Below are 11,558 nucleotides of genomic sequence, written 5' to 3' on the forward strand. Positions count from 1 at the left end.
GAAGAAAGCACTCATCTACTAGCCTTTTGAGGTTAGCCTCAGAACACTTACCTATTTTCCACCCATCGCCCGCTGTGGCGGCGGGCTGGGAATCCTTCCCCTTTGTCTTGATGGTGCTCTTCTTGCCGGCCATCCTTGTTGTCACGAGCCGCTTCACTCGCATGCGCTTGGGGGCTGAAGATTAGGGTGATGGAGCAGCACTCTAGAGGAGGATGGTCATCTCGACGACTACTCCTAACAGGAGAAGATCAACTACGTTTGGCCTAGATCTGAATCTAGAGGTGGCGGCGGCGGCTGCGAGACGGAGGAAGACGAAGAGCCAGAGCAGTGAAAGCACAAGTGAAAGGGTGAGTAAACCCTAAGTCACTGCGCGGTTAAATAACCAGCGGTGACCCTGCAATTACTGTGCAGAGTGTGAATAGTTTTTCTCGGGATAAGATTTATTTTGAGCGGTAATTTCAGGTTACATTAGGAAAGTTATTTGCTTAACCATTTTTTCAGGGATGCTATCCGGAAAAAGGGGTTTTGGAATTTCTAAACCAATTTACTTATTTTAACCATCAAATCAAATTATTAATTTTTTACACGACCCATACCATGATTCTTTGGATCTGTTTTTCGAATCCTGGGAATTGGATTCAAGGCTCGTGGGTTGTGGGGCATGTGTCATCGCCGGTTTATTTTTCAAATTTTTGGAAGACGAGGGCATAAAATTCAAGACTAATTTGACCCTCAGCCTGATTCTTTGATTCAACCTGAGGCTCGGGGGTTACTCCATATGGAGTGCGAGTTTCAATGCACCCCATATAATAGAAGATTTGAAAACTACTCGGGGCATGAGCAACTCACAGCCTCGAAGCAGGCAAGCAAGTACTCGGAAGACACCTTCAAGTTGGAGTTCGAAGAACTCGAAGACGCGTTCAGAAGTACTCGGAAGGCTGCAGTACTCGACTACGAAGAGCTCGGGGGCTTGTTAGACCCGGGGCCACGGGACTGTGCACATGGCGTACATATTCTAGGATAAGGGATGAGACATGGCCCACACCCTACACTGGTTTTAACTACTCGTACAGGAGTATAGGACTAGTCGGAACAATGGAAACTGACCGAGTAGTACTCAAGTAGGACTCCTAAGCTCGTATTTGGCTAGGATTTCCATGTAACCCTGTCCCCTAGACTATATAAAGGTGGGCAATACAAACCACCTTGGGGTTATCTCTCGGTGGGCTTGGCGGTAAAACACCAACAATTACCTCATCTGCGTGAGGAAAATACGCACTCAATCGATGCGTCTGTGCGGCCACCACCTCCCGCATGCTCGCTGAGGGCACCGGTTTGGGTGGCGCCGAAGCCCGGCATGGCCAAGCTATCTGCATCTGAGAGAGAAGATTGAAGGACCGGAGCAATGTGAGAGACAAAAAAAAAATTTGATATGGGCTCACGTTAAGAAACCATGCATTGGGAACTCTAGTTTCTAAAGGTGGTGACTTGCTGATATGGGCCCACGTTAAGAAACCATACTATAGCTGGATGCTTTGCTCCAGCATTGGGTACTCCTGTGGACCTGATTCGTAATGTGAGTGATCACTGAATTGAGTGAGATCCAGCAGCAAAGCGTGCATTACTTTATAGAGCTCAAGCTTTATCATTGCTTTAGTTCAAAGTACTGTTTTGTGGATCTCTTGTAGCTTTGAAAGATCACAAAGATCCACTGGCAATGCTTTAGAGATCTTGTTAGAGGTACTTCATTTTGAGCTTCCGAAGATAGTTGTTGACTCATGTGGAGACATAGTTGTTGACTCATGTGGAGTGCTGTTATAAGGATCGCGGGCTTAATATTTTCTGACTTTATTGTTGAAGCTTTAGTTCTTGACTAGTACTGTACTCTCACTTGTAAGCTGTAGTTATTTCCTTCTTTTTCAAAGGTTTCTGAAAATTTGAATCATGGTTAGTCAATAACAATGCAGTGACAGTGTGATGTGCCGAGCTCCATTTTCCCTAACTGCTGTACTGGTTTTGTGCAGGAGAACATCCCTTGCCCCAAATCTCCGGAGAAGTCAGCGAATCCTCGGAGCAAGAGGTACAGAACTGGTGAGTGAGACTTCCACCCCTCATACTGATTACTGATTGATTGGAGTGTGAAACCTAATCTGACTATAATCAGTAATTGTAGTGAGATCATGAATCGATGGACTTTTCTGTTTCCATATTCCATTACAAGTGGGTGAATACCAATACTTGCAGATTGTTCATCCAAAGGCCTGGAATCGACAGAAATCAATTCCTTGAGTAATCTTGCATAGCAGCTGTTTATTTGTTTATCTGTTCCAGTAGCTCACCTATCTTTCAGTTTGTGATTACTTTGTACTGACAGAAACAAAGCTAGCTGCAATTTAATTTACTCCTGCGCAATGTTCCGGTCAAGCTCAAGCTTTTTGATTTGTGCAGTGTCACTTTCATGCTATAGGTTGCATAGCATTTGTTTATTCTTGATAATCCATGTGTGATCTGTAGCTTGTCTCTATTCTCTGCTTGTCTCCTTGAATGCATGTTGCTGAGAAGAGAAAGCTGTATTGGAAATTAGTGGCATTGTTTCATAGAAAAAAATACTGGAATTGTGTTAAAAAGATATTAGCATTTCATGCCAGACTTTGTCAATCTGCACTTTTTGAAGGTATGCAGATCCTTTTATTTGTATTGTTGTTCCATTTTAAACTTGCAATGAACATTATCATTCGACCTACTGAGCTTGTAAGAACATGGTTGAGTTCAACATTTTTGAAACAGGACCTAATGATCTCTTTTGGTTTATAGGATGGGTATACTACAAGTCTAAGCATGGCTATTGGCACAAACATGGATCGACAACAACCAGCAAACATGATGGCATCTAACTTTTGTCTTTACACACATGGCTTTTGTGTTTTGAACATTGTATGGCTATTCACTACCTTTTCTTTTGAACAGCATAGGCATGGTAGAACAATGGTGACTTCTGAGTAGAATGATCATGGACTGGGATAGGGCAAAGATATTTCTATATTGCCCCGTGCTTAAAGCTTTGTAATCTGGTTGAACATGATATGATTTGAGCTATATAACGTTATATTGAGGTTGAATGTCTATTTGAATTTATATTACAGCTTAAAAAAACTCGGCCTTCTCACCGGACCAAGAAAATCCTCAAACCCCTGCCCCACCCTTACACAGGACGTAGCCCTGACCGATTCCCCGTGTGAGAGCAGGTCGATACCGGGCCGATCCACTTCCATGTGCTTTGGCGTGTAGGCAGGTGATGGGATTTTTTAACCCCAGCCTGAAATTCACTCCCACCGGGAGTCAAACCCAGGACCTGAGGAGTGCTACTGAGGCCACCTAACCAACCCGGCGAGGCACCCTTTCGCATATTACAGCTGAAAATGCAAACAGATATCTATCCTACATGACGATGATTTATGATTTTTGTCACTAATTTTGGGTGTGGGTTGGGCTAGCGGGCCTATGGTCACGTGCTGGCGATGATTTGTGACGTTTATTTTCATCACTAATTTTGGGTCTGGGTTGGGCTAGCGGGCATATGGTCTGGTGGATTTGGAGTTATGTCACGTTTTTTTCGCTCGTCATAAAAAGAAAACGGTTTCGTGATGAAAGTTTTTTTATCACTGATAAAATCAGTTCTGTGATGTTTTTAGGATTTTCTTTACGTAGAACTAACTTGATGCGTTTGCTTTGATGAAGGAAAATTCGTCACAGAACTTTCTTTACGACGTATTTAACCTTTACAGTGATAAAAATCATGCGTCACTGAAGCATTTATTTCCACTGGTGGATACTAATTATGGACACCATAGGTTGGGGCTGCCCTAAGTCCAACCCTACATATCCTTTCCCCTTTCGCGTTGTTGGGTTCCAGAAATGTTCTGGTTGATCAATACCCCCTTTTGGCCGGTGGGCGTAGGGGATGCTGATGCCCCAGAGAACGAGAATTTGGAGGAACCACAACAACCAAGAGTGTTGCATTACTGCATAGCCTATGTCTGTCAGATTATCCACCGAAATTAAATGCTTTTTTTGCTAATTTCACTCTGGCCAAAGCACCGTACCAATCATATCTCGTTGGTTTGTGGTGCATCGATCAGGTTCACGCAGACATGGATGAAATAAAACGTCTTACAAATATCTTATTTAGTTCTACAAAAACACTGATGAGAAACTGCAGCGAGTTCGATCTTGGAGGTGGATCAGATCAGATCAAACGCCTGACGTGGACACGGAGCCCTCGCCATCGCCACCGTCCACGGCTGCTTTGTCAACCGCGGGAGCGGGGAACATGTCATTGCAGAGCTCGCCGTAGAACCTGCACACCAGCTCGACGAACAACGGCGACTTGAGCCGTTCCCAGCACCGCAGGAGCTCCTCCACGTCCTGCAAGTCCCGGGCCTTCCCCTCGTCCACCAGCATCTCCATCAGGCAGCTCTCGAAGCTCCGGCAGGCCTCCTCCTTCTTCTCATCCTCTGCCTCGCCATCTCCGCTACTGCCAGCGCTCCTCCCCGACCGCAGCTGCGCCACCACCTTAACGTACGCCGGCGTCTCCGGGGACGACACCGGCGCGTGCACCGGCGTTTCGTGCACCACTGTCGTCTCAGATATGACCTCCCCGCGCACGGCCTCGCCCTCTGCTGTCGAGGCCGCCGGCGTGGACGAGGGCGGGACGACGAGCGGCCAGAATACCGCGCGCACTGACCGGAACGTCCGGCGTCGACGGCGGCGACGCGGGCTCATCCTTACGGCGGACTTCCGGAGGTTGCGCAAGCGGAAGGCCCAGATGGACAGCACTGCGGAGGCCGGGACGCGGAAGAGCCGCGTGAGGGCTCGCCGGCATGGCCCGAGAATGCCGCACGTCACGCAGGAAGGATGGTTTTGGGACGAGGAAACTGGCATCTTTTCGGAGTCAGAGCGATGGGGGCGCAGAGCTTCAAAATGTTGGTTTAAGACGGGACCGAATGATCGATCATGTGAGCTGCTTATGTATAGGAGTGTGGTTGTGATTGACTCTGCGTGCGTGCAACGGTGTCGTTGCTCACCATAGATGTGGTGTACACGTTCATGCATCCAAACATTATGACATAAGAGTTGGATGCCACGAACAAATCGCGAACTTATCACGAGCCATTTAAAAACGAGCGTGTGCACAGCATCGCCACAAGTCATAAGCCCCTGCTGAAGGGTACGGTTAAGACTTAAGAGTATCCCCAACCTGGAAACAATAGTTAGCGCCATTTCTGTTCTTTGATCCACCTCATTTGTCCCGGCCAGCTTTAGCCCCGGGACTAGTGAAGGCTTCAGTCCCGGGTCCAACGGCTAGGGAACGACGGGGAGCTTTAGTCCTGGTCGGTGGCTCCAACCCGGACTAAAAGGGTCTTTAGCCCCAGTTGGTGACTCTACCGGAACTAAAAGATCCTTTACGGGTTAGTTTAAAAGGAAGGCATCCTATTCAAAGTCACATGTATTATGTAGGGAGGGGGGGTAAAGAAGTTGTGCGCGCGGCAAGAGGTTTCGAGTTCGAATCTTATGGAGCGCAGGGTTGGTTGTCCTTTCGCCAATTAATTTTTTGGGCTGGCAGACCATTTAGTCCCGGTTGCTGGACCCGGAACTAAAGAAACGGGACTAAAGAGCTTTAAGAACCGGTACTATTGAGCATTTCTCTACTAGTGGGCTCGTTTCCTCTAAAAATGGCTTCAGCTGTGGCTTTTTTGGTGGAGCAGCTTTTTAAGCTCCGGCTTATCTAGTTGGAAACGTTTGGTAAAACGGCTGGTGTAACTATCAAATGTCCATAATACCCTTTTATTCTATTTTTTCTTTTTTGTTTCTACTTTCTTCTACTCATTTTTTCTCCTTTCTCTCTCATCCTTATATGTTCTTCCCGCAGCTCACCTCTCGCGCCTACCCCCACGTCTACCGCTCGCCCTCCATACGTGCCCGGCCTGAGCGAACCCCGCCGCGGCCGGGCCTTTGCGCTCGCCGCCTGCTCAACAGCCCTGTCGCCGTTGCGCCTCCGCACGTGCCCATAGTGGCCGCCATCACGGCCCTGCCGCCGTCGCGCCTCCACACTCGTCCAACCTCTGTGACCCCATTGCTCGCACCGCCGCGGCCGTGTCTTCGCTCTTGTCGCCGCCACCATGGCCCTCCCGTCGTCGTGCCTCCGCACTTGCCCCGGCCACTCGCGCTGTGGCAGAACCAACCTGAATTACACCGGCTCAAATACGCAAGTCCTCTCTCAAGGGCTCCAACGTACTTCAAAAGGTGTAACCCCTTGGCCTGTCGGGTAGAGTCCTGATGAAACTACCTAACTTCCGGGATCGAATAAGGTTACCTCACACGAAGATGAGTCCAGAGATACAGTCACCATCATATTTTACATCACGGGGAATTACATTACAAGAGTTTCCAAAAGTAGTACTAAGTTCCACATTTAGTAAAATTATTACAAACCGTTAAAGTTAAGGTTCTTGGCAGCGGAAAACAAATGCGATGATTTACAACACGTCGTCAAGACGGATGTCATGCTAAGCCCGGGCACGACATCACTCGGTATCATCAGTATTGGCCGGGGACGGATCCAATTCCACGGACCAACCATCTGGAAGAGCACAGGGCCAAGATAGGGGAAGAGTAGGGTCTTCAAAGATATTACCTGAAAAATATATAACTAGCAAGGCTAAGTATACTAATACTCAGCAAGGCTTACCCGTCATCTGGGTATACTTAGCCCATAACTAGACCATGGAGGATTTGAGAGGTTCTGGTTTGCTTTTGCTGAAAAGCAACAAAGAGTATGATCTAACTTCCATATTTTAGCTTTCAGGTTCTAGTTTCATTAACCATTCTAGGTAAGCACCTATACTAGGCAAACAAGGTAGAGTTTAGGTAAGTAACTGTTCTTACTCTATGTGGCAGAAGAAATAAGCAGTCTCAATCTCCACGAGAAACGGACGATTCCTGAATCGAATTTCAAACTTTGCAAGGGTAAACCTAACTCACACGCTTGGAACATCCAAAGATCGTTCCGAAGCAACCGTTTCCCTCATATTCCGGGTTATGGATCAGGGCCACCACAAGCGACTGCAGGACCGTACGCACATCAATTGTGCAGGACATATGTCTGTAGCGCGACTACATCATCGTACTCCTGTCAACTATGCAGAACGCACTCCCACACGTCGGTGCGTGTGTACAACAGAAACCAAAATAATCGAGTGGTGGAGACATGTCCATTTGCCAGGCCATTTAGGTACTAGGCTTACCGCTTTACCATATTTCGCGGCATGTGGCTAGTACTTTCAAACGCTTAGCCACCACAACCACACACTGCGACCTTATCAACTTTTATCAACACAGACGGGGTAAACTTCTAGATCATGTTACTGCACATGACCCCGTCCATGATCCTTATAGTGATTGCAAGATAATTGAAGCGTCCCCTCATCCGAGGAGACTTAAATGTGATATACAAATCAGTCCCAGGAGGCTGATACACATTTATTACATCAGATGGTACATTACCGTACAAACCTCCGAGGAGGCGGGCACTCGATACAGACGATAACTAGTAATAAAATAGCTATGGTAATACACCAAAGCGTGACCCACGCGGGATCCAACTCGGGCTCAGAGTAACATGCTAGCAGAAGCATCTTGCGGAGGGCCAACACCACAGGCAGAGTTGGGCGCGGACACAACCCTTATTCGTCGTTTCCGATCACGTAGTCCGGGTCTTCCTCTGAGAAAACCACATATATATAGGGTGAGTACAAAGGTACTCAACAAGTCCAACCACACCCGCGGAGGGGGTGATAACAGAGAACATGCACGGTTATATCAAGAGTGGGGTTAGGGTTTATTTGCGATAAAGCAAGATTTTACACATGCAAGGGTTTATTTAACAAAAACACTTTCTCAAAATATTTTTATAGTAATCGAATCTTAAGTAGTGTTGATCCTGCACAAAGGATCCAAGTTTTAGTGTCATCGGACTCGGCGTCCACAGTAGGTTACTGCGCAACTGCCGAGTACTTTCAAAACAACCTATGCCACAAAACCAATCATCCCGAAACATCTATTGAAGTGACCATGCCGTAACGCGCCCAATACCGTGGACACGGCTATTCGAATAGATTTTTACACTCTGCAGAGGTTGTACACTTTACCCACAAGTAGGGTACCGCGCTACGAACACCTTAATGTCGCGGCGGATCCTAACAAAGCCATTACCCACCTTAGCTGAATCTAACTAGCCAACACAGAAGCTACCATGGGGTTAATGACCCATCAATGAAGTCATAACCGGAATATCACTCACACAGATCGTATCCCTTCCCCATGGTCTCCCGTTACGCACCCGCTCTCCATTTTGGCTAGTAGAACAACTAGTGGGGTTTATGCTAAGCCGTTGCCCACACAACGGTCGAGTGGTTGTACGATAAAAGGGTTAGGCAAGATGACACCCCAGTTCATCCTTATACCGACCAGACGGATATCTCATGCTCAACCACAAAGGTACAAGCACGCAAGCGGCATTTCGCACCGAAAACGCCGTCCATCCCGCCAGGTCAAGCCTTTCTTTTATTTCCCCAGCATTCCATTCTGATCTTCTAAAACACTCGTACCCTTATTCTTAGTAAAGCGCTTATAATCATGGTTTACGATATATTGAGAGGAATAATGGGTAGCGAGTATCTCTGACATGTAGTTTACGCCTAACCGAGCAAATCCTAGGTCATCGGGGTAGGGTTATAGCAAACAAGGGATGGCTATCCAACCAGGTCTTGCGATAAAACAATGCATTTTACAAAACAGGCCAATAGGTTGTATTTATAAATCTAGGATAAGAATGCATCAAAGGATGGGATTGGACTTGCCATTCACAAAGCCTTCCGGGAAGTCCCGATCGAGGTACTGTCCTTCAGGTTCTGGCTCACGGCACTGGTTCTCGGACTCTTGTTCGTAGTACTGCTCGTCGACGGGTTCTCCCTGGGTCACCTCGTGATCTACGGCGCACACAAACAAACATTCAATATCGAAAAAGAAATAAAGGTTTTATCTACAAGCCCGAATCGGAAATAACTTAAGAAACAATGGTAGAAGGAATATCTGCGGGGGATTTCTTGATGGCAAGGCCGTCATTATGCTAGAAATGCCGTGGTAAAGTTTCAGGGCAAACGGGGGATTTTTGGCGCATAAAATAATAGGCCGAACGGGGTTTTAGGGAAGGAAATAGGGCCTGAGGACCTATTTGTAATTACTGTTGGGGAGGGGAGGGCTTGATTGTAATTTCTAGAAATACCCAGGGTACTCTAAAAAGGGTCAGGGACCTATCCATAAATATCTTGTGCAGTGGAGGGGTTTATTTACTAAATAGGATGAGCATGGGGGGTTATTTGGGAAAAGGGTTTAAGGGGAGGTGTGGTTCTTTAGGGAATAGGCAAAAGGGTAGGGGGCTCAGGGCAATTGTGCCTTTCTTCTTCCTCTCGTTACCAGAGCAGAGGAGGGGGAACAGGGGCCGGTGGCGCCACCCAATCCGGCGGCCCTAGGGCACGGCGGCGGCCGGGGGCAGGGCTACGCGGGGAGGGGAGCGAGGGGAACTCATTCCTCCACTCACCGTGGGTCGGGGCGGCGCGGGGCGGGCTGCCCACGGGGGCTAGGGGCGGCGGGCGGAGGGCCTGGCGGCGGCAGTGGAGCAAGGCCGGGGAGGGGGGCTAGAGCTGCGGGGGAAGGTCGTGGCGGTGGCTGGGCGTGGCGTGGGGTACTTATAGGCCGGCGAGGGGGGGGGAAAAGAGGATGGCGCGGTGGAGGCCGGTGAGTTCGGGAGCGGCCAGTAATGGCGGTGGGGACGGCGGTGGTACGGGGTGCTGCTGCGCAGGGCGGCCGGTGGCGCTGGTCGTCGCTGCGCAGGGCGGGGTGGTGGCGCGTAGCGGGGAAGGGCAGCCCGGGGGCGTGCGGCGCAGGGGGAGGTGGCCCGTGGCGAGGCGACGCGCGGCGGCCGGCACTGCTCGGCGTCGCAGCACGCAGGGGCAGCGCGAGCGCCAAGACGGCAAGGGGGTACGGCGTGCGCAGAGGAGGGCCGGGTTAGGCAGCTCCTGTGGAGACGTCAAAGGGCGGGGCGGTGGTGGTGGCCGGCGTTGAGCTCTCTGCTTGGTGCCGTGCTGCGTATGCAGGGGAGCGAGGGGAGCAGGAAGCAGGAACAGAGAAAGGAGAAAGGAGAAAGGAAAAGGAAAAGGGGTAGAGGAAAAAGAAAAGGAGGGGGGAGGCGTCGGCGGATTTTACGGCGGCGGTCGCGAGCGCGAGGTCGAGCCGCGGGGGGGGGGAAAGATGCGTCGGCGGGATTCGCGGTGACGTTCGCGAGTGCGCGACGCGACGCGTGAGGGGAAAGAGCTGCATCGGCGGGATTCGCGGCGACGGTCGCGAGTGCGGAGTTGAGCACGCGGCACGTCGCGGGGGTCGAGGAAAAGAGAAAGGCTGGCGGTCAATGTCGGATGTCAGACAGCGAAAGGTCGAGGGGTGTTTTGGGCGGTAAGGGTTTAGGAACGATCCGAGCTTGATGACGGAAAAGTTTTGAAAATTATTTTTAGCGAGTGATTTGTACTGTAATTTAGACAGGGTAAAAACGCGGGCGTTACAAACCTACCCCACTTAAAATGAATCTCGTCCTCGAGATTCGGCTGGTTCCTAAATAGATGGGGAAACTCTTTCTTAAGGGCATCTTCGCGTTCCCATGTAGCTTCTTCTACTCCATGTCTGCTCCACTGAACTCTGCAAATCCGTACTTCGGAGTTTCTTGTTCTCTTTATGACCGTGTCCAAAATCTTGATAGGCACTTCCTGGTACCGAAGATCTTTTGCAAACTATTTCTTCTTCCGTCACCCGTTCTCTTTCGGGTACCCTCAGGCATCTTCTCAGTTGGGATACATGGAACACTGGGTGTATGTCAGACATTCCTTCTGGTAGTTCTAGACGGTAGGCTACGGCTCCAATTCTCTTCAATACTTGGTACGGTCCAATGTACCGAGGGGCTAGTTTCCCATGTACTTGAAATCTCCGAGTCCCTCGAATAGGTGAAACCTTGAGATAGACGAAGTCTCCTGGATTGAAGCTTACTTCTCGTCTCTTCTTGTCTGAGTAACTCTTCTGTCGGGATTGGGCGGCCTTCAGTTTCTCCTAATTTCGGCCACTCTTTCTTCCGCTTCTTTTATGAGTGCGGGTCCAACCAGGGCACGCTCTCCGACTTCTGACCACATCAGGGGGGGTCCTACACTTTCTCCCATAAAGAGCTTCAAATGGTGACATGCCCAAGCTTGCTTGATAACCATTGTTGTACGAAAACTCAGCGTACGGTAAACTTTGTTCCCAATCCTTGCCATAAGTAAGGACACATGCTCTCAGCATATCTTCCATAATTTGGTTCACCCTTTCTGTTTGACCGTCGGTCTGTGGGTGATAAGCTGAACTGAAGTCCAACTTGGTGCCCATGGCCTTGTGCAAACTTTTCCAAAATCTGGAAG

The 11,558-nt window shown here is 49.2% G+C and overlaps 1 protein-coding gene across 1 annotated transcript; it reads right to left on the minus strand.

The window, feature by feature from the left end:
* Positions 1 to 4,077: 4,077 nt before the first annotated feature.
* LOC112888063 lies at positions 4,078 to 4,972 on the minus strand. The gene has a single exon (XM_025954405.1). It carries the CDS (start codon positions 4,939 to 4,941, stop codon positions 4,252 to 4,254), a length of 690 nt encoding a protein of 229 aa, XP_025810190.1. The 5' UTR covers positions 4,942 to 4,972; the 3' UTR covers positions 4,078 to 4,251.
* Positions 4,973 to 11,558: the final 6,586 nt, after the last annotated feature.

The sequence above is a fragment of the Panicum hallii genome, chromosome 3 (assembly GCF_002211085.1).
Source record: "Panicum hallii strain FIL2 chromosome 3, PHallii_v3.1, whole genome shotgun sequence".
Classification (NCBI taxonomy): domain Eukaryota; kingdom Viridiplantae; phylum Streptophyta; class Magnoliopsida; order Poales; family Poaceae; genus Panicum; species Panicum hallii.